At 35.8% G+C, this 23,133-nt stretch overlaps 1 protein-coding gene across 3 annotated transcripts; it reads right to left on the bottom strand.

Moving 5' to 3' along the window:
* Positions 1–308: 308 nt before the first annotated feature.
* On the bottom strand, positions 309–23,064 carry LOC129274965 (glycylpeptide N-tetradecanoyltransferase 2-like). 3 transcript variants are annotated; one of them, XR_010295487.1, is made up of 13 exons: positions 22,925–23,064; positions 20,674–20,851; positions 18,347–18,479; positions 17,663–17,787; positions 16,682–16,773; positions 15,023–15,139; positions 13,751–13,921; positions 12,887–12,995; positions 11,580–11,690; positions 9,215–9,439; positions 7,342–7,479; positions 3,895–4,367; positions 2,558–3,847 (listed from the first exon to the last, which is right to left on the bottom strand). XR_010295487.1 is itself a non-coding variant. In XM_064108645.1 (12 exons), the coding sequence occupies exons 1-12, from the start codon at positions 23,023–23,025 to the stop codon at positions 4,347–4,349; spliced, it is 1,521 nt and encodes a 506-aa protein (XP_063964715.1). In that variant the 5' UTR covers positions 23,026–23,064; the 3' UTR covers positions 2,973–4,346. The 3 variants fall into 3 exon arrangements, 2 of the variants coding, with proteins under 2 accessions (XP_063964716.1, XP_063964715.1); XM_064108645.1 differs by having other exon boundaries at positions 2,973–4,367; XM_064108646.1 differs by lacking the exons at positions 2,558–3,847; positions 3,895–4,367; positions 7,342–7,479 and adding an exon at positions 309–1,535 and having other exon boundaries at positions 9,198–9,439.
* Between the last annotated feature and the right edge of the window lie 69 nt (positions 23,065–23,133).

Here is a 23,133-nt window from a genome sequence, read left to right on the forward strand (position 1 = left end):
CCCCCCCCATTTGTCATATACTGCTTATCTTGGGATAGAACTGGGTCACCTACACCATGGATTAAGGAGGAAGGTCCATGCCTGATCGGTCTGAAAATTTGGATAAATTTTGATAAATATATTAATTTTGGGTAAATAGATTAATAGTTATTCCAAAGTTGAATGTAAAGACTGACTTTTGATCAGATTTTGCCCTCAGCTCCATTAACCCACTTTATCTACTCATGATGACCCATGGTGGTAATAAAAATGTTATATTGTATATTAGCAAAATGACACAAGAAAAAATAACAAACACTGTATTGAAATCCATTTGTCACATACAAAATATTTACTTGAAAAGAACATAATATTTCAGACACATAAAGTGAATGGAATATATATAATGCAATATTGAATAACAAAATTAATTTCCAATGACAAGAGATTTTAGCAAATAATTTATTTGGATAAAATAATTTATTGATAAACAAAAACATTTCTCATAATTATTGTTGTCACATTCTCCAATCCAATAGAAATTACATTCAAAAGCATTTTGAAAGAGTAAACCAGTCATCAAATTCATGGAGTGTCTAAATTGGTAGCCACTCTCCAACCAGTTAAGAAACAATGTGACTAAAATATAATGTAAACATGGTTATCAAAATATTTGTTTATCATACAAATAATTCGACATAACACAGGCCAGCATTCTTCATAGTAGAGTTTATGAAATACCCCTATCTAATTTGCATAAAAATAAGCTGCCAAGCTGTAGCTATTACTCTGCTTGGTATAAAATCGGATTCCTAAAAATTGGGCAAAATGAAAGAGAAGTTATGACACAGAGGTAAGAATTTTCTGTCATCAGTAATCATTTCGCCACTTCGATACCGTCTAACCATCGATACGAAAGACTTACATTCTGTCCACTTTGAAGAATGCCACCATTAGACAGTGAAACTGCTACTAATGCATATTTATGATTTTTTTTTTTATCCAAGACATAAAACATGAATGGAATTGGCTTCAGGACTGTAAAAAAACTGGGTTCTACAATAATGCCTCCATCCGACTGAGAAAAATCATTTACGAATGTCTCAACATACCTCAGTTACCATTATTCTATCATCTAAAATGCCCATCCATGACATCCTCCTCTAAATCAAATGAATTGTTATAAATTGATGGGTGATTTCAAGCTCAGTGTTGAAAAGGCTTTATCTTATGGTGTTGTATATAAATGTATAAATGCTTTCTTTTGTTTCATAATATCGTAGCTTCTGCTAGGATGAATATCACTAGGTGTTAAGCAATCATGTGATATACAAGTAGATCATATTGGTAACATTTAAATTAGGTATTCGAGCTTGAGACGTAATCCGGATTGTGCTTCTATCACCAACACCAGCACAAAAACCAGACTTGAAATCACCTATTTTCTTTGTACACCTACGCACGCCAAGGAACCTAGACCAACTAAAATCCAATAAGTTCAGTCCATTTGCATGCACTGCAAAAACTCCGGTGTTGATTTAACACCAGCCCGGAATCTATATATATCCACACCAGAGAAGTATTGAAACAACAGTTTGGAATCAAACCGAAGCTGTTTTAATACTAATTGGTGTTGTATAAACACTTTTCTGGTGTTAGACTAAAACAAAACTGGTGTGGTTTAACACTTCTCTGCTGTGGACATTATATATATTCCGGGCTGGTGTTAAATCAACACCGGAGTTTTTTCAGTGTGCCCAATACAATTACAACTGAGTTCAGAGCGATTCCATGCAACACTTTCAAACGGTTTAATTTAATTAGAGCACCCATCGTGAGATGAAGTTCACCATACTGCTAGATCAAAATCAGAGTTTTGCTTAGCGACAATCCTTGTGGTCAGAGTAAAGCACAAATCAGCTTCAAGTCGCAGCCTATGATGACATCATTACAATTTGATTAAAACTTGATTTTATTCCTGCGGTGACGCTTGAAATAGGCTGGAATTTCAATTTCAATATTTGCACCACTAATCAGAAATAGAATTGTTCAGACTTTACAGGCTGGAATGTTCACATCAAATTCAATTAATATTCAAAGGGGGAGTGAACTGTGTGTGGTCTCTCATTGACTGTGTGTTATAAATACATAGTCTTAAAATATACGTTTTCAGATATGTACTAATACTACAGAGAATAAATTGTATTTGTATAGAGAAACTAAAATGTTTTGAGAGGAGAAGTAATTGTTTTGCTACTTGGTTACATAATTATTGCGGTATCAATGTATTGAATAGTTAATTAGCATGTTATCATTCACGTGGGTCTATATTACTAGACTACACTAGCATTATGGGTCAGGAAACTGGCCAGGTATGAGTAGTTGAGGACTCAAGATGGCGCTATTGGTTCGTATCTGCTTTAAATTATTCAGTTCTATTAAATTCTTTTGAGTTTCTTTGAAGATTGGCCTGAAGCAGATTGTGTACTATGCGCCAGATTTACTCCTAAAACTCACCTAATTAGTGGTTTATTGAAACTTATATCTTAAGTCATGTCTGCTGGTTTCAAGATGATGCGCTACCTTAAAAGTAATAAAGTAACAAACTTTCGCTCTCTATTTTTTTTTATTCCAAACACCACATACCCTGTTGCATTTGACCTCTGGTACCCCTTAAAGGGGAAGTTCACCCTGACAAAAGGTTGATTGTAAAAATAGCAGAAAAAATAAAATAATTTAAAAATATATCTGAAGGTTTGAGAAAAATCCATCAAAGAATTAAAAAGTTACTAGAATTTGAATTATTTGATTTGTGACATCACATGCGAGCAGCATTCCAACATAGCGGATGGTAAAAAATCAATGAAATGTCAATTTCTTAGAAAATTGAGAATGGTTTTTACTGTACCTTTTGTAAATCAAGAGACAAATCATTTCACATGCGATCGTGAAAAGAAAACAAAAATAAGTCATCAGGAACCATTAAAAAAATTGAATTCATGCATTTTTTATTACATAACATATGGGACAGCTGCTCATTTATAACATCACAAATCCAAAACTTAAAATTCTAATAACTTCCTTAATCTTTAACGGATTTTCCTCAAACCTTCACCAATGTTTTTTACTATTTTTTCTGCTATTTTTACGACAAACTTTTCGTCAGGGTGAACTTCCCCTTTATATCAATACAATTCACCATTTCATTCCAATACATACTCAATCCAAGTTAGGTTATAAATACATCCAATGTAATCCCAGTAGCAGACATTATTTCCATGTACTTTTTAACATTTGATAACTCCATGAGCTCTGACCTCTACTTCCTGAACTCGATCGGGGCCTTGTCTTACAAAGAGTTGCGATTGATCCGATCAACCACAACTATGGATGGCCAGCAACGTCAACATCTAAAATGCAAATTTTTTCCAAATATTTTCTAGATATGATGTATATTCATACATACATTCATTTCTTTGAGAATTCAGTGTGCTTCTCTTTGTTTATGAAGGACATTGTGCAAATTTCCTGTAGAAAAAATATGGTAAGGATGGATTTCAATACAGTTGAGATTGATCAGATCAATCGTAACTCTTTGTAAGACGGGACCAGGTATTCCTTCATAACTGATACCATTCCAATGCAAGTTGGTTACAATCAACTATGATTTCATGAATCCATAGCAACTGTCGTAACAAAAGGGTAGAAGTCTGGTCGGACTAGCAAACCCAGAGACACAATACCCCCAAGTTCACCAAGGCAGTTTAAAAGGTAAATATTTGCAAGAATACCTTCATAGATCATTCTTCAAGCAATACAATGATCATTGTCACAATTGCTACAACTTTGTTGGGTACAATACATTGGCCTGTATTGTCACAATTGCTACAACTTTGTTGGGTACAATACATTGGCCTGTATTCTGAAGTCAGGTTTGCATTTGCTTAAAACTCTGTTTTTAAGTTGTGGTTTAACTATGTATAACCAATAGTGTCATAAATCTCTTAACAGTATGATTTCAATGTATCAGCTCATTTTTCTCGTAAATCATTCGGGAGGATAAGTAAGACAAGCTTAATTCACCATTCATGAGTTAGGAAAGAGCACAGTAAACTTAAGAAACATACAATGTAAGGATAATTTTGTCACTCTTCGCTTTCCATAATCATAGCACAGAGTTAGACCGTGGTCTAAGTTAAACCTGACTTCAGAATACAGGTCATTGCATCTCTGCTCTATCTCTTAGTGAAACGACGTTGAGAAGCCAATCTGGTTGGACAGGAGGTGGAATATATCAAGGCTTGGGCTACATCCTAGAGATTTAACTATAGTCTATTAATAGGATCATCAATCTGATCGGCATCCAACTATTGTAAAACAAGGCCAATCTGTGGAAGAGAATTGAAGAGAGAGAAAAATTAGTGAGATCAATTAACATGGCAATTCTATAAGGTAATCAACAATTTAATACGTCCAACCCTCATTTTTTTCATTCTTACTTCACTTTGTTAACGGCTCAAACCAGGATAATTTGAGGGTATTCCAACTTTATATACAAACTAGAAAACAAGAGATAAATATCTTCAGTCGTCAGGAAGGTCTAGCATAGAGTGAGGTAGGACATAATTGGTATAGCAGAGCTGCCAACCTTGTGCAAGCAAAAAAAGGAATCATTATGGCCAAAAAAAGGAATTTCCAACAAAAAAAAGGAATGTGTTAAAACGAACGTTAAAACCACATGCGACAAACATCCAATGCAAAAAGTATGTATGCAGTGAACAATTTAAAAAAAGTTAATCTCTAGGCCTAGTCTGGGCTAAGTAACGGAGTGTTACAAATTGGACCCTTAGTCTTGGGCCGTTTGATATAATCTACCAACTTTAATTAAGTCAGTAGCAGGGCTTGAATTAAGAATTGAGAGGGGCAAGGCCATTTTTAAATGGGCACTTTCAGCTTGGGGCAACCGGCAAAGTGGCCTTGGATGCCCCAAAATTTCAAGGGGTATCAAGGCCATTCTAAAGGGCATGAAGGCCACTTTTATTCTAGTCAAATGGGCACCTAGGCAAATTTTTCTAAAAATGACAAGTAGGCCTTTCATTTTGTTGTGCAACCTACTCCGGCACTTATCAAAGTGAAGATCTGTCGAGAAAAAATTCTTTCAGGGGCACCAAAATCATTTCTGGTGAACATTTTTAGGGCTCCATTTTTCTGGGGCTTCCTTTCCACTTTTAAAATAATTCATTGTTTTATGTTGAGTTTCCTGACAAAACTACCAAATTGTAGACTAAGAGAAATTAAAAAAAAAGTTGACATCAATTCAGACTTCTCTTCCTAAGTAACATTGTTTTTGCCAAACAGTACTCTTTAAAATTAAAGTGTCATAAAATGGAAGTGTACATGTAACATTCCACAAATATAGAAAAATTATTCATAAATCAATCTAATCTAAAATTCAAATAGATCTATAGATAAGAAGTTGAAATCATTCCACAAAAGTCCCATCGTAAATCACTTCACGATGTGCACAGCTCAGCCTCAATCACACTGCACGCACACTCAATCATCCCCAGCAGTGACAGCACTATAGAGCAGACATCTAGGCCGCCAGAACCGGGGAAGAAATCTTCCCATTCCTGCTAAACTGAAAAAAGAATGCTAAAGTGCCGACTTTTTTAATGAATTCCAAAAGCAGTAGGACATCTCTCTAGTATAAATCATGTGAAACTATCAATAAATGTTGAATATCACCCAGAATTATTACTTCAGGGGACAATGAAGAGCTTTCCAGGTCTTTCCAAAGCCAAATTCATCGTACTTGTTTGATACGAGTTGATGAAAATTAACCAGACAGTACCGTTATCCGAAGGGAATTGATATTAATCAATTCAAGAAAATAGCCTCAAAATTTCATTTCTTTATCACTACAATTAATTTTAAAGTATATGAAAAATATATTTTGATGATTCAATCTTTAATATATATGATGAGTATTTTTGTAAAATTTTGCAAATGGAATAATAATTTCCCTCAAACCTCCAAATCCCCCTCCATTACAAATGGACTCTTCTCTTACTACATTTGGGGAATTACCCTACCCAATTCATCGTACTCCTCGCTCTGCGCTGCATGAACAAACGTTGGCTCCACTCACCTGAAGAGTGTTGGCCCGTGCGTAAAGACAACGTATTAGCAGTAACGTTAGATCTAACATTCGGCGGAAATCTGATTTTCGGATCGTTTTTTTGTACATAAAACATCACTTTATAGGAAAGAAATTACATGCAAATTTAAGATAACATATATCAAATTCAGAAATATCGTACCTTAGACCGCAGTTACTGTTATTTCCTTTCAAATGATGATCAAAACATAATCATCCTCGATCCTTTCGTTTGTCATCGTAAGTTGCCATCTTGGATGACGTCATCATCCTTACAGACGTATTTACCAGTCGCTATACATCGCTATTCGTACCATGCATGCCGCTCGCATATTCAACTAACGTATATGTACGTGCACGCTATCAAATTATTAAAGTGCGTTGGAAAACCGGCCGGCGGGCGACTACGCACGCGCAAGTACCAGGCTCATCTCGGGCTCAACACGCACTCCACATACATACAATTATGTACACACATTATCAAAATTGTCAAAAAACGTAATTTGAAAAGAAAAACCATAATGCCGTAATTTGAATGAAAAAACGTAATGATTACGGCAAAAACGTAATGGTTGGCAGCTCTGATATAGAAATAAAGAAATGAGAGCAAAGTTGAATAAAAACTTTAGAATTAAATTATTAAAAGATAACCCTCCATGTTAGAATGATAATTTAATTCTAAAAGTGAAATGCAGATTAATCATCTGACATGAAGTGGGTTTATGGAAATTGGATTGGACACCAAGTGGGTGTTTTATAAAGCTGATCATAAGTTAAGAGCGACTTTAAGAACGAATGGTGAACCTAATACGCGCTAAATATCACCAATAAACATTTAATGGTGAATATCATTTACCACAAGAAAGGATCACCAGTCGTTCTTAAACTCGCTCTTAACTTACGAACAGCTTTATGAAACAGCCCCCAGGGCCCCATCTTACTAATAATAAAGATTGATCTGATCGATCTCAACTATGAAAAGTCAGCAACCCCCAACATCAAAAGTGTATGTCTATTCAAATTATTTTCTTTATACGATGTATACTAATGCATGCATTGACTTGACAAATCACTACGCTTCACTTCATTTACAAGTGGACATTGTGCACATTTCCAATATGAAAAGTTACTTCACTGTTGGTTTTTCATACTTAAGACTGATCGGATCAATCGCAAAAAGGACAGAATCATTATAGACTTACTTCATGAGGTGACATGGTAGGACATTTCCAATTATAGATGTAGTATTGAAGGTTGCCGTCGCCGATACCAAACTTGAGCTTTTCTAAGAACTGCTTATTGTCCATTAGATCCAGAGCATTAAACACATCAAAGTCCTCCTACGTCATCAAGATGACAAGAAAATAATAATCAATAAAACATACAATAAAAAAAATATATATATATACATATATATGCCTACATCCTACGAAAGGACGAAGTCTATGAATGGGTTTAATCCGTCATAATACACATATAGACGTAAAGACGAAGGTAGAGGGCGTTAAGGCGCATTACGAACATTGAAAGACAAAAAAATTCGCCTTAAACACAGATGTAGAGAAATATATATCTGTATATTTTACAGTGCACTTCCTCCATCTTCAGCGCATTGATTTCTTTGAAAGGTGAGTTTCACAATCCGTATGCCCATGAACAGATGTGTTTTTCACGACTGTTTCGGAATTGGATTTTGAATTCTCATTTTTTTTGTCACACCATGGGCACTGACGAAGAGTGTGACTTTACCTTTCATTTTTGAGAGCTACGCTTCTTTTAAAATCTACGGTTTTATTTCTAAGGCATTTACTAAACCATTTGCGATTATTTTATTCCATATGCCGAAGCAGACTATTTCTATCTATATACATATATATATGTAAATCATTGCACACAATTTTCTGGCAATAAATTCAATCAGAGCATTAAATCGTGAATTTTTGTTATTTGTTTTTTGCATCATCCAAAATCTACATCAATGAAAATTCATCCTTATTCTTGGTGCCATGTAAACAATTTAAAATCAGATGGGCATCAGCTTTCATGGGAGTTTATACTTAATAATAATTATTTGCTGACCCCAGACTCTGTGAAAAGCATTGGAAATGCCTATAACAGAGAAATTTTTTTGGGGGGAAGCGAACAGGGTATACCACCAAGGAATTCTTCGACCAAGCCTCCTTACTGCTTAGCCCTTTGAAACTGTCAGACCTTGGAAAAGTGAGATTAATACTTTATCAGAAGGCAATATCAGTAGGTATTACATAACGTCTGCTGGCCGTAAAACTTGTTCTACTCTTAAGCCCATATTCTGAAGTCGGGTTAAACTTTGACCATTGTTGTCTAACTTTGTGCTAAAGTTATGGGTAGCAAAATTGTCAAAATTTGTTTTCATTGCAATGAATGCATGTTTCTTTTGTTTACCAAGATCTTCCCTAATTCTTTAATGGTGAAGACAATTATCTTATTAATATTTCCAAGACAAATAAGATTGATTTGAGAGTGAAATTAGCTGGTACATAGAACTTCTATTGTCAGATATTTATTTCACAATTGGCTATCCATAGTTCAACCACAACTTCAGACCAGTTTTTAAATTAAACCCGGGCCTTAGTGATTTATATCTGGATGGTGGCTCACACAATAAGCTCAAGAACGTGTTAAACTTTTGATCTCCACACAAGGACAAATCCAAAGAATTCCCTCAAAATTTTCGGCTGCTAACTGCAACCTTCCTCAGCTGAAAACATCGATGGAATTCTTCGGATTTTTCTTTGTGTGGAGATCAAATTTTCTTATTTTCAACCAACACAGATGAACTCTCATGATCGTACAAGATTAAAGCTCCCTTTAACAAGGCGCGATAGCTCAGTCGGTAGAGCGGGGGATTCGTATTCTGGTGACCTGGGTTCGATTCACACTTGGTGCGCTAGTGCCCTTTGGTAAGGCATTAATCCTCATTACCAGGTCCTTTGGAGAGGACCTTAAGCCGTCGGTCCTCTGGTTGCTTGCTTACAAGCATTCATGCTTTCTTAGCAATCAGGTAAAAAATCCCCACCAATCAATCAATCCTACCTGCTTTGCTAGGGTGAGGGCATCGAGCATGAGCGTCTCCCACGATGACTTGGTGGTGACGTTGTAGAAGGAGTAGGCCGCTTTGAGCTGCTTGTGTACGGGGTGGTGCATGATGGAAGAAGGCAGCGTATAGAAACTAATCATGTCCGTCAGGACACCGTCCACCTCCGCCACGTACGCACTGACGATGTTTGGCCGAGGGGTGAACCAATGCTTGAACTCTTCCTGCATTAACCCGGAGAGAGAATGATTGTGATTAAAAAATCAGTTTGTTCTTAGATGGAACTTTAGATGAAATCATCAGTAACGCTTGATTACCCTAACATCAAATTTTCGGTCGATCTAGAGTTATATGAAGCAGGGGTGTGAGTGATCACAAATAAAAAGATCTGAAAAAAGCTGAAGAGTGTCGAAAAAGTCTGGAATAGAAAGAGCTCCCATACTTTTTGTACAGAGGAAAGCCAAAAATAAGCTGAAATTAAGCTGAAAATCAGAACAAAAAAAATCTGAACTCTCACACCCCTGATGAAGGGATGAACCAATGCTTAAATTCTTCCTGCATTAAAGGAGAGAAAATGATCACAATCATAAAATACTCCGTTCTAAGACAGAAACTAGGATGAAACTATGAGTGACACTTGATTACCCTTCGTAAAAAATTTGTGTCTTTTTAGTATTTAGGAACTTATATCTGTGAAGACACCGTCCACCTCCGCCACGTACGCACTGACGACTGACGATGTTTGGCCGAGGGGTGAACCAATGCTTGAATTCTTCCTGCATTGACCCAGAGAGAATGATTGTGATTAACATATCAGTTTGTTCTTAGATGGAACTTTAGATGAAATCATCAGTGACACTTGATTACCCACCCTTACATCAAATTTTCGGTCAATCTAGAGTTTGGAAACTATAAAGGGATGAACCAATGCTTAAATTCTTCCTGCATTAAAGGAGAGAAAATGATTACAATCATAAATTACTCCGTTCTAAGACAGAAACTAGGATGAAACTATGAGTGACACTTGACTACTCTTCGTAAAAAATGTGTGTCTTTTTAATATTTAGGAACTTATATATGTGAAGACACCGTCCACCTCCGCCACGTACGCACTGACGATGTTTGGCCGAGGGGTGAACCAATGCTTGAATTCTTCCTGCATTGACCCGGAGAGAATGACAGTGATTTCAGAATAATTTGTTCTTAGATGGAACTTTAGATGAAATCATCAGTAACGCTTGATTACCCCCACCCCCCCCCCCCCTTACATCAAATTTTTGGTCATCTAGAGTTTGGAAACTATTAGGGGTGAACCTATGCTTAAATTTGTCCTGCATTAAAGGAGAGAAAATGATCACAATCATAAAATACTCCGTTCTAAGACAGAAACTAGGATGAAACTATGAGTGACACTTGATTACCCGTTGTGAATTTTGTTTGTCTTTCTAGTGTTTAGGAACTTATATCTGTGAAGACACCATCCACTTGCGCTACGTACACACTGACGATGTTTGGCCGAGGGGTAAACCAATGCTTTAATTCTTCCTACATTGACCCAGAGAGAATGATTGTGATTATAAAAACAGTCCGTTCTTGAAATACATTAATATCAAATCTCATAAGAAAACTCATTTACTTAGAAAGTTATGGTTTGATGGGAACAGAAACATTTCCTAATACATTGTACATACATGTAACTAAGCACTTTACAGATTTATTATCAACCTGGGTCCCGTAACACAAAGGTTAGTGATTGATCGTACACTTGATTTTCACGATTGATTGTACATTGCAGTCGATGGGATCAATCGTGGAAAAATGTTCTACGATCAATCGCTAACCTTTGTGTTACAGGACCCTGGTCATCAGATTCAACCAGTCACACAACATATGCACATCCTCCACTCCCTTGGGAGTATTCCAGCCAGTCTCTTATGAGGCACACACAATGCTGGACAAGCTACAATGACATTCACATTCTACTACCGGGTAAGTACCTTAGGCACCTGGGTGGAGAGTGGCAAAGTGTGGATTCATGCCTTCCCAAAGGATGCTAGGCTGTGATGAGATTCTAACACACGATCCTCTGATAACAAGGCAAGAGTAGGAGCCACCACACCACAGCTTTCCAAGGCTCTTAGTCTCTCTGTCAACATTGGTTAAATTTCAGGTTTTGAAGCATATATATGCCAATTTTGGCATAATATAGAAACATTATCTTGTAGCAGGGCCCGCTGGGAGAACAGTTTTCAGAACTGAAGTGGCTTCCCTGGGTAAATATACCTACATTATTATTATAACTTATTGCAGAATTCCAATGAGAAAGTGATCAATATTGGATTTGGATCTTCATGTTATACTTACAAGATCAAAGAATGGTGCAAGTTTGAACTTGTCGAGATAATCTGAGAGTAGTTTATGACATTTCTTCATGTCCTTTGGCTGGATAGGACGGAGCCCTGGTGTTTTAGTTTCCTAGAAAAAAAATATATCGAAAGAAAATATATGACCCGCTACCCAAAAACAAACAAGTAGCCCAAAAATTAATTTTGAGATTTTCATCGAGATTGAGAAAGCACATCCTATTGAGCTTTAAAGGTCAAGTCCACCCCAGAAAATTGTTGATTTAAATCGACAGAGAAAAATCAAAACAAATATAACGCTGCAAATTTCATTGAAATCGGATGTAAAATAAGAAAGTTATGACATTTTCAAGTTTCGCTTATTTTTCACAAAACAGTTAAATGAACAACTCAGTAATATGCAAATGAGAGAGTTGATGATGTCCATCACTCACTATTTCTTTTGTTTTTATTGTTTGAATAATACAATATTTCAATTTTTACAAATTTGACAATAAGGACCAACTTAACTTAACCATAAACTGTAAAAAAAAATGGTAATTCCACATGTTCAGGGAGAAATAAAACTTTGTTTCACTTGATGAGGAGAAAATTAGAATATTTCATATTTCATATAATAAAATACAAAAGAAATAGTGAGTGGGTGACGTCATCAGTCTGCCAATTAGCATACCCACCAGGATGTGCATATAACTGTTTTGTGAAATTAAGCGAAACTTTAAAATGTCATAACTTTCTTATTTTACATCCGATTTTGATGAAATTTTCAGTGTTTTGCTTGTTGGATTTTTCTCCTTTTTTTCAAATCAACTTTTTGATGGGGTGGACTTGTCCTTTAAAAATTATCACTATGAATCTTTGTGTAATGAAGGAGAAAGTTTTATAGGTAGCCGAACCTCTCGTAAATTTGAGACACAGAAACCAGTTTTCAACAAAATTTGATGTAATTGATATAAATTGCAAACACCACAAAAATATTGAAACATGGATTGATTGATATTTAGCAACACTACCAACACAACGTGTCAAATAAGTGTCTGCATGTTTGTCTATACAGTATGATATTACGATTTGTTTTCTTAATGTTACTCATATGATCTAAGGATTGAGTTACAAATTAAATGAAGTAAATAAGAAGGTTAACTACTTCATCAGGAAAGAAAATCCCCCCTTGAGAGATAGGTTATTTAACATGCAAATGGTGCGACTCTCGCTTACATGGGACTGACGGCTTTAAATCTCCTCCGTAAGAAACATGAAAATAGGCAAGTATGCCCAGGAAATTTGCTAAGTACATATTGTAACTACCTCTGGAAGTTTATAGAGTTTAATTGTCCTCTGCAGCGTCATGTTCCGACCTATATGAGAGAATTTGACCTCTACTAGCTTCTTAGGGTTGAGTGATCTGTGCCAGTATCTGAAAGAAAAATTTGTTCAAATACGAGATAATTTCCCAATATAAAATGTACAAAAGAGTAGCATTACATTGACATATAATGGTTACACAAATATATAGCTCATTTCCAGTGGTACCCAACAAGGCAGTATATTACATCCACTTTTGTTTATCATTATTATACGTTGATGAATAAGATTATTCAAGAGCTTCATGAGAGGGTCCATGAAGTTTGCTCCGGCGACAATTGCTCCGCTCTAAATTCCACACATCGAATGACTGACTTCAACCCCAGGGTTTAACACTGTACCCTACCCTAAACCTAACCCTACATCTTAGCAATTGTCGCAGGAGAAAATGTCATGTCACCTCATGGGATGGGTTAAAATTGGACGTGAAAATGAATTAAATCAGAATTTCATTTACCATTAATAATAATAATAGGCATTTATATAGCGCCATCTATCTAGAAATATTCTATTCCGAGGCGCATTGTTTTTTATTATCATTATTAGCCCGACTTTAGCTCGAGCTGCCTTTCAGCGCTCAGTGCATTCAAGGAATTAATCCTGCCGGGTACCCATTCACCTCACCTGGGTTGAGTGCAGCACAATGTGGATAAATTTCTTGCTGAAGGAAATTACACCATTCAAACTAAAAAAAAAAATAAATAAATGGTATGTACAACTGCACCGTTACCTGATCATCATAACTTTGTACTTTCGACTTCAAAAGGAGGCTTCAGAAAAAAACCCAAGAAAGTTAGTGTAACTGACCTGCACGTCGAGATAGGCTTAGGAAGAACAACGCCAGCTGTGTATACGGCCTGGAATATACCCTGTAGGTGAACTCTTCTTGTGATCTCCCGGATGAGTACGGGTGCTACACGCTTCGATCTTAGCTTCTTATGAACACACAGAAAGTTGATCTCCACCATTCGGACAATTCTAAGGAGAATAATAAATAATGATATATTAATAGAGTAAAGAGTAAAAAAGTAACGATGGGTTTCAGAATGTTTCTTTGGCATTTCTTTGAATTAAATTCTTGCAATCTCAAGGATCAGTACAGGTACTACACGCTTTGATCTTAGCTTCTTACTGACACACAGGAAGTTGATCTCCACCATCCGAACAATTCTACAATAACAAAAAAATATTGAATCAAGTAAAGAAGACACAAGTATCAGAATTTTTCTGACATTTGTTTTAATTAAATTCTTGTAATCTCAAGATCAGTACAGAAGCTACATGCTTTGATCATTAATAGCTTCATATGAAAACACATGAAGTTGATCACCACTATCCGGATAATTCTTTAAAGAGAAAATATATTGAGATTGGAATGTATAGGAGAGATGAAGGCCTATATTCTCAAATGAATTCAACTGTACCATGGCACAAAACCATGGACTATGCAGTCTTGTATTTATTGTGTTTCATTCAAGCATGAGTTTAGCACCCTTTACCAAAAGTGTGCATTCATAATTGGACTTTTCTTAGTGTACACAAAGAAATAAGAATAATTATGTATAAGAAATCTGTAAAGTCTGTGGTTTTGTACCATGGTTCTTCTTATCCTCTTCTCCCTCTCTCCCTCCTCCCTCTCCTCCTTCTTCTCCTTCTTCTTCTTCTCCTACTTCTCCTTCTTCTCCTCCTTCTTCTTCTTCTCCTTCTTCTCCTCCTCATCCTTCTTCTTCTCCTCCTTCTTCTTCTTCTTCTCCTACTTCTCCGTCTTCTTCTTCTCCTCCTTCTTCTTCTTCTCCTCCTCCTTCTTCTCATTATCATTATTTTTATCATCATCACCAACATCATCATCATCGCCATCATAATCAACATATCATCATCATTGTTGTACCTGTATAACTTGGTTCCATGACATTTGCCCAAGCGAGAATTGCTCCGATGGAAAAATATGCACATTTAGCCGAAGATAAAATCCAACCTCCAAAACTAAATAAACCATACTCGTTACGTTTAAATTATTCTGAACCAAAAACTCTATTACAATCCTAACCCTAACCGAAATATTAAGACCTTTTAACTTACTTTCCATTGACTTTGATCCTTGCCGGTACTGCACTAATGAATCCTACTAGCTTCTTGTTTGTATTGACCCGTACTGTGCAATGCCAATCTCTTAACCATCCAGGTGGCGTCAAGGCCCTAGAAGACAAAATAAACAATGTATTAACGCAAGTACGAACCAGAAGCCACCTCGAGTCCTCAACAGGGGGTTTTCGCTTTTACTACGCGGAAACTCTCTCCAATGCATCGATTCCTTTGAAAATGCAATACAAATCACAATGAGGCATTTGTCGAAAGTTGGTGGACTGGGACGGCAGATCATCCGAAGATTTCCCGCGGAAGAACAATTGCAAATGTGTCGTTGTCCCGAGTCACGAGGTTCTGATGCTGTCCCGGTTCATCAACTTGCAACAAAAGAAACTCAGCTCTCCATTGTGATTTGACTGGCATTTTCGAAAGGAATTGGTGCGTTGTAGAGAGTTTTCTTCAAGAAAATACTAATTTCTGGCCAGTTTCCTAACCCATAAGACTTCATTCTCAGCAATGTACTCTTTTAATATAAACCCACTTGAATGGTAACAAGGTTAAATGGTAACTCTCTACAAGTATAGGCAAATTTATTCTCTGAATTATTTAGTTGTCTGAAAGGTACATTTTAAGACTAGTTCTTTACGTACACAGTAAATTACAGACCACACACAGTTTACTCCTCCTTTTAAGGGGAAGTTCACCCTGACAAAAAGTTATTGTAAAAATAGAAAAAAATAATTAAAAATATTGCCGAACGTTTGAGAAAAATCCATCCAAAAATAAAAGTTATTAGAATTTCAATCACTTGATTTGTGACGTCATATGCAAGCAGTTTTCCTACAAATCGTAAGTTAAAAAAATCAATAAAATGTAATTTTTCTCAGAAAACTGAAAATGGTTTTTACTGTACCTTCAGTATAACAATAGAAAAATAATTTCACATCCATTTCTAAAAAGAAAACAAAAATAAGTCATCACAAACCATTAGAAATTGAAATCTATGCATTTTATATTGCATAGCATCTGGGGCAGCTGCTCGTTTATGACGTCACAATTCCAATACTTAAAATTCTAATAACTTTCTTAATCTTTAATGGATTTTCCTCAAACCTTCACAAAAATGTTTATTATTTTTCTGCTATTTTTAAAACAAACTTTTCTTCAGGGAGAGCTACCCCTTTAACATTAGTCACAGAGCTGTCACACATCTGCATAGTGATCTGTGTAGCAGAGCTGAGTAAATACAGGTTGAAGATAGCCTATCAAAAGCAATTTGGTGAACACAACATTAGGCAACACTTAATGTTCAAAAGACTGCAGACTTTAGAAGTAAAGCAGCATCTTCATTTTTCCTATCAGTAACAATTTCATTTCATTTATTTTCCATAAATCATTAAAAATATAGAATGTATTTTATAACTCTTTCTGAATAAGTATACAGGCCGCTGCATTTAACCCGATTTACTCTTTAATATGTTTCATTTATAGTACAATTCTCAGTCTTTTATTAACACAAGGACTCAAAGTTACGGGTGCATCAAACAAGTCAAACTGACACTGCACCACTAACGAATTAATTTTTCTGCATTATTATTTATGTAAATTGTTTGCATGAAGGAGAATCTAAATAAAAAAATTAAAAAAACTCACCACTGAAGAAATTCTGCAGAGTAATCAAAACGGAACATATTGTCATCATCTTCAACATAATTTTCATTCAATAGGTTGTACAATTCTTTGAGCTGAAACAGGAGATAGAAATAAGGGAATTATGTAAAAGACGGAAGAATACATATATCTGAGGGGCATTAACGATGGTTAAAATAGGGTTGAGTTAAGCGGGTGTGAATGCAGCTTGCATACACGGTAGGAGGCAAAGGGGGCAATGAGACAAGAAAGACAAGGCAAAGGATTGTGGGTAGGCAAATGGCCCATGTTCTGAACTCAGGTTTAAAGTTGTTGTTTAACTATGGATAGCTAATTGTTAATTTGTCAGCTCATTTGATTCTCACATCATTCATAACTGATTATAATTATTATCATTATTATCATCATTATTATTATCATTATTATTATCATTATTATTAACATTATTATTATTATTATCATTATTATTATTATAATCATTAATATTAATAATCATTTCATTAATACCATATTATAATCCGCTTTTATATAGCGCTTAACATATCGGAACGACATCTCTTAAGCACTTTACACATATATTATTATCCCGGTCATCGGATCCTGGCATGCCCGCATACTATATATATATATGCACCTTCTCCACTCCCTGGGGAGCATTCCAACAAGAGTTCCAAGACTCAATTGCTAGGCATGCTACACAGGCATTTGCATCCTACCAGGTACCCATTTAACACATGGGTGGATGGTTACAATGCGAGAGTCAGAATTGCTACACCACTAATAATTACTATTATTATTATCATTATTATCATTATTATTATTATTATTATTACTATTTATTGTTATTATCATTATTATGATAATAATATTATTATCATTATTATTATTGTTATCATTATTATTATCATTATTATCATTATTATCATTATTATTATTATTATTATTATTATTATCATTATTATTATTATTGATATGCAAACATACCTCTGCATCACTGTGTATATCAAGAGTATCCCATGAAAATCCATTTGGTAACGAGTAAGGTTCTTTCCTGATTTCAGTCTTGTCTGGTTCTACAGCTTCATTTACTTCCGTAGAAACATTCTCTTCTGCATAAACAAAACAAAAACAAAGTGAATGTTGAATGAATGAATAAATAAATACCCCAAAAATGAATGAATGAATAAATTAATTAATGAATAAATAAATAAATAAATATCCAACTCCGCTGTATGTACCATCATCTAATGTCACAGCACATCCCATTTCAATTTAGCTTTAAAAGAACTGCTGAATGCATATTTCTTCATGGTTTAAAGAGGAGAAACAGGAAAATGATTACATTTTATTTTTTGACAAATTAATGAGAATCCATACATTGCAATTTTGAATTAAATTTGCATGCTTCTAATATGAAATATTAAAATGGTTTGGTTCACAGTAGTTCAGATTATAATACAGGAAGTTCCCCTAACACTGATTAAGTTCTCAAAATAATAAATAAAAGAGATATTAATGAGGTTTGATTTGAGCAAAAATCCATCAAGTAACAACAGAATATCAAACTATAAAAGCAGGAAAATATGAACGACTTTAATAATTGAAGTACAAGTGTACTCCATTCATCAATTACTAACTGATAGAAAACAAAATGAAGAAATTACTTACCCAAATTAGGAACAGGCTGTGTTGCCCAGAAGTTGTAAGTCTTTTTCCTGGCTTCGTCCATGTTCTTTGCAGGCCCCTGTGGAACGAAAAACTCCATGGCAGCTTTTAGCTTTGACATGGATAGCTGAGGATTCTGAAAATAAGAGAGCAATACTGTTATAATGATAATATAGGGTATTTATATTGCGCACATATCCACCTTGTTAGGTGCTCAAGGCGCTCCTATATTACGCGGCTAAGCTAGGCGTTCACAGGGCACACAGCTTATTGAGGAATTACTTCCTACCGGTACCCATTTACCTCACCTGGGTTGAGTGCAGCACATTGTGGATCAGTTTCTTGCTGAAGGAAATTACGCCATGGCTGGGATTCGAACCCACGACCCTCTGTTTCAAATTCCGAAGACTTATCCACTGGGCCACAACGCTCCACATCATCATCAATCACCATTTTAACACAATTATTGTGATTATCACCACTCTAACAATCACTATCATCATAACCATTAATCAAATCTTTATAAATTATTGTCATTATCGTTATATCATGATCCTTATCATTTTCATGATTATTGTTATTGCAATAACTAATATTACCATTATTATCATCATATCCACATCATCATTATCATCATCACCATTACCATCACCAGCATCATCATTTCATTTTCATTTTATTCTGTTTTCTTTAATATCTCAGTTCAAAGATGTCAGCTCTATTTCGAGAAAATTTATTGTGGTTGTGAGTACCAGTAATCTTTCACAATTCAATTCAATTCAATTTCAATTTATTTCATTCATAAAAACACATAAATATACATAGTAATAAACAAAATATCAATATAAGAATGTGGAGACAGCTTAGAAGAACCAAGTCTTATACAGTGCTGCCACCAAAATGTAAGCACAAAAATTTTAAAATGAACATTTTAACATAATAACTAGAAAATAAGGATGATAAATACAAATACAAATTATTAATAATATGCCCAGATTCAGGCATCCTATTGGAAACTACCTATGCCAGCCGCACAGAAACGTTGTTAGTTAAACAAAGCGCTAACAGCAAGCCCAGTCATATCTTTCGGATTGTGAAGCCAAAACATTTGATTTCCACATGCAAGTAATGCATTGTTGTAACATTAGGCATCGCTGTCACATTGCCGATTGTATCAGAGCCTCCGTTACATGTAGCGCATCGTAAATGCTAACAACGTTTCTGTGCGGTCAGTACAGGAGGGATGCACAAGCCAAAAACATCTTCAACATATTCTCCGCTTGGTAAAGGCATGTGAATGGGGTAAATTGCCACTTGTGTCCATTTTGTATTAAATCTGGTCTCATCTTACATGGTTTAATCCTAGTTGGTCTACAACCTCTTTGTCTTCTGACGTTTTGGTAATGCATTGTCATTTAACCCAGTTAACCAGTTTCACTATTTTCAATTTTTGTCTAAAGCCACTTAAATCTCCTTCCTACAAAGAGTAAGACCTCCGAAAGACTGCTGTAAGACCATGAAACTTGCTTGATCTTTCAAGGGTCTTTCAATCAACTTTCAAAAGATCTCTGAGGTCTTTCACGTTTCCTGGTGGATCTTTCAGTGGTCTTCGTAGTCCTCAAGAAAATGTTTTTGGTGGTCTTTCAGGAGTTTTTCAATGGTCTTTCCATGAACTTTCAAAGTTCTTAATAGTCTTTCCATGATCTTTCGACAGTCTTTCAAGATTTTTTGGGAAATCACTGTAGGACTCGTGAGAGATCATTCAAAGATCATTGAAAGACCAGGGAGAGTCCATTGAAAGAATTCTTAAAGATCACTTGCTGCATAAAAGATCTCTGGAAGATCATTGAAAGATATCTATAGGACTTGTCTAAGTCTAGTAAGACAAAAAGTATCAATCAGTATTTCACAGAGTCGTCAAATTTCAGTGATCTTGGAGACTGCTGTTAAGACCTTGCTATTTTTGGGTCTTTCAGAAGTCCTTCCAAGGTCTCCCCTCTGTGGAATGGGGGCCTAATCTATGAATAGATTAACTGTTCACATGAACCAAATTTTCATTTGATAAAGTGCAAAACAATACTGTATGAGCCAAATTTTCTTTTGACAAAGTGTGCAAAAGGGGGAATTGAGACTATCTGGGCATTAGACTACTGTAAACAAAAAGTATTAGACAAATTGATTGTTGGAACGAAAGGTAATTAGACCAAATTGAGAGTACATGTGCACCGAGTGGGTTTAATTCTGATGGAATTTAGACTAATTGCAAAATCATATTGGATCATATTGGAACAGCTCAGGCATAGAAATCAAAAGATGAATAAAGGAACTACCTGACTAACACGGGAATCAATCTGGTCTACCCCCACTGCAGCACCGCCTGAAGCTCCATCTGCCTTCTTCTTTTTCTTTTTCTTCTTTTTCTTGTCTTTTCCTCCATCATCATCCGCTCCACCTGTGGCCCCTTGCTGACTGGTTGAAGGCTGTTCTTCGTCTAAATTACTGGTAGGACTATTGAAGGAAGAGAGAGCGAGCGAGAGAAAATGTAGTGTATTACAGTACGACAGTATACCATAGACATGTCCACTCCTCTGCCGTACTTTGGCAAAAGGAAGCAAGTTACAAATGAGAAATGTGTGTTTGTCATTTACATAGGCGTAAATGCAATTTAACATCACATTATCTTTGATCAATATCTTTTCATCGAACAATCATTTCTTCCCAAAATTTTGCCTGAACGTGCAATATAGAAAGTATGTTCCAGAAACAACTCAAATTCGACTGATGTGTCACTTGCTTCCTTTTGCCAAAGTTGGGCAGTCCTATAGTTCAGCTTTGGGATTCAGCTTTGGGAAAGATAGTTACCCCCTGAAATAGCCCAATTTGTACTCATACCCTCTCTTAGCAGAAATCCTAAACCCCCCAAGTTCAATTTCTCCCAAACGAAAAGATGATCTGTAGCATACTGACTAGAAACAAAGATTTTAAACCAGTCTGCTACAGGCCACTGCAGCTCTCAGTTACCTGGTAGTCTTGCAGGAAACTTCCAAACTTGTTGGGTATCAAAAGGGTATATATTTTCAACAGCCTGGAGGCCCTGGACACATTTAGAGGGTTTAATCATACTATCTACCTGCAATCATTCAGCATGGATTGAAATATTCAAACAGGTAATTGACAAATATTTTATTTTATCACTTTTCACAATCAATAATTATGCAAACAACTGAATACTTTCCATTAATATGGCAACAAGGATTGCTTGAAAGGGGACATCTTTTCATGCTTGATTTGAAATTAGGGAGGAGAAACTTGATGAAATATTTAGGTTTCTCCATTATCAAATTTTTCACAACTAAAGTAAGAGTCCTCTTTATCACTTCTCTGTCACTCACAGCCCTTATTTTTCTATCATCTTCTTTTTCTTTTTTCTTTTCTGTTTTCCTTTTTATCTTTTTTCTCCTATCATTATTTCTTTTAGAGCTTCTCCCCTCCTTTCACTCTCGAGCTCTCCCCCCCCCCCTTCTCCAGTTCCTTGTCCTCCTCATTTGTCTTCATTCTACTCCTATTTTGAATAATTCTTCCTCCTTCCTCTCCATCTTGTTCTTTTTTGTCATTTGCTATTCTTTTTCTTATCATTCTTCTTTGAACTTATTCTTCTTTTTCTTCTCCTCCTATCTCTTTCCTTTCTTAATGTCCCACCCTTTCTTCCTGAGTTCCTCCTTCTCTTAATTCTTTTTCTCAGTCTTCTTTTTCTTTTTTTATTTCCACCCCCTCCTCTGCTTCTAAGCTAAGTTCCATCTCCTTATTCTTCTATTTTCCTTCTTTTTTTAAATTCTTTCCTCTTATTTTTTTTCTACCTCCTCCCTTCTTCAACTTCACTCTTAAGTTCTCTTTCCCTCCTCGTTGTTGTTGTTCGATGTGGGTCATTTCCACACCCAAATGATGATCTCCTTGATCTTCAAAATGATCTTCCCTCCTCCCTTTATTCTTTTCTTTCCCTTCTCTTCTTTTCTTCCCCCCCCCATCTCTTTTCTTGATCTTGCTCTTATTGATCTAATCTCATTTTCAGACATAGAGTTAGACTCATTTTTATTTTATTTTTATCTCATTTTATTTCATTTCAAGTGGTATTTCTTCTTTTCGCTTAAATTTAAAGAATAAAAAATTATAAAGTTTTGCTCATTTCAATATTTTCTTCTTCTTTCACTTTCACTCCTCCATGGCATGCTACTGCTAGTAACTCATGGCATGACTGAGGACACCATCAAGAAGATTATTTAGGCCTAAACTAAGTAAGTGCACGATCAGTTACAAGACAGCCACCAACTTGAGCATGAGCGCCCAGGCCCAGCGCGATTACAGCTGGTGAGGTACTGCCCCGGGCGCGATCGGCGCAGGCCCGTGCGCGCGCCAGACCGTGCCCGTGCAGCTCAGTTGACTTGAATGAACACTTCCGAACACGGGCACACGGCTGGCCTGGACGGAAATGAAGTGCAGTCGTGCAGAATCCTGCATGTTGTCAATATGGTATTAGGGGATTTTAAGTGTATAGCTGAATAAACTGATAACTATTTCACTTACTCTGTTTCAGTTTGTGCTTCACTGCCAGCAGTTTTTTCTCCATTTGTAACAGGGTCAAGATTCTCTTCTGTCACCGTCTGCGAGTCCATGTTCTCCGCCATGTTTTTTGGCTAAATTGGTCAGATAATTTTTCTTTTTTAAAGAGTTGGAAGGGTCTAACTTAAAACGCATTCAGTTTAAAATAAAATTGATATTTATTTAATCACTAA

The sequence above is a fragment of the Lytechinus pictus genome, chromosome 13 (genome assembly GCF_037042905.1).
Source record: "Lytechinus pictus isolate F3 Inbred chromosome 13, Lp3.0, whole genome shotgun sequence".
Classification (NCBI taxonomy): domain Eukaryota; kingdom Metazoa; phylum Echinodermata; class Echinoidea; order Temnopleuroida; family Toxopneustidae; genus Lytechinus; species Lytechinus pictus.

Bases quoted from the DNA above. Each gene is read 5' to 3' on its own strand.
- LOC129274965 (XM_064108645.1), bottom strand. From the start codon at position 23,025: ATGGCGGAGAACATGGACTCGCAGACGGTGACAGAAGAGAATCTTGAC. The intron at 7,480-9,214 runs GTAGGATTGATT...TTGATGACGTAG, and splicing joins CCCTCACCCTAGCAAAGCAG to GAGGACTTTGATGTGTTTAA. The intron at 4,368-7,341 runs GTAAGTCTATAA...TCTCTTCCACAG, and splicing joins CTACCATGTCACCTCATGAA to ATTGGCCTTGTTTTACAATA.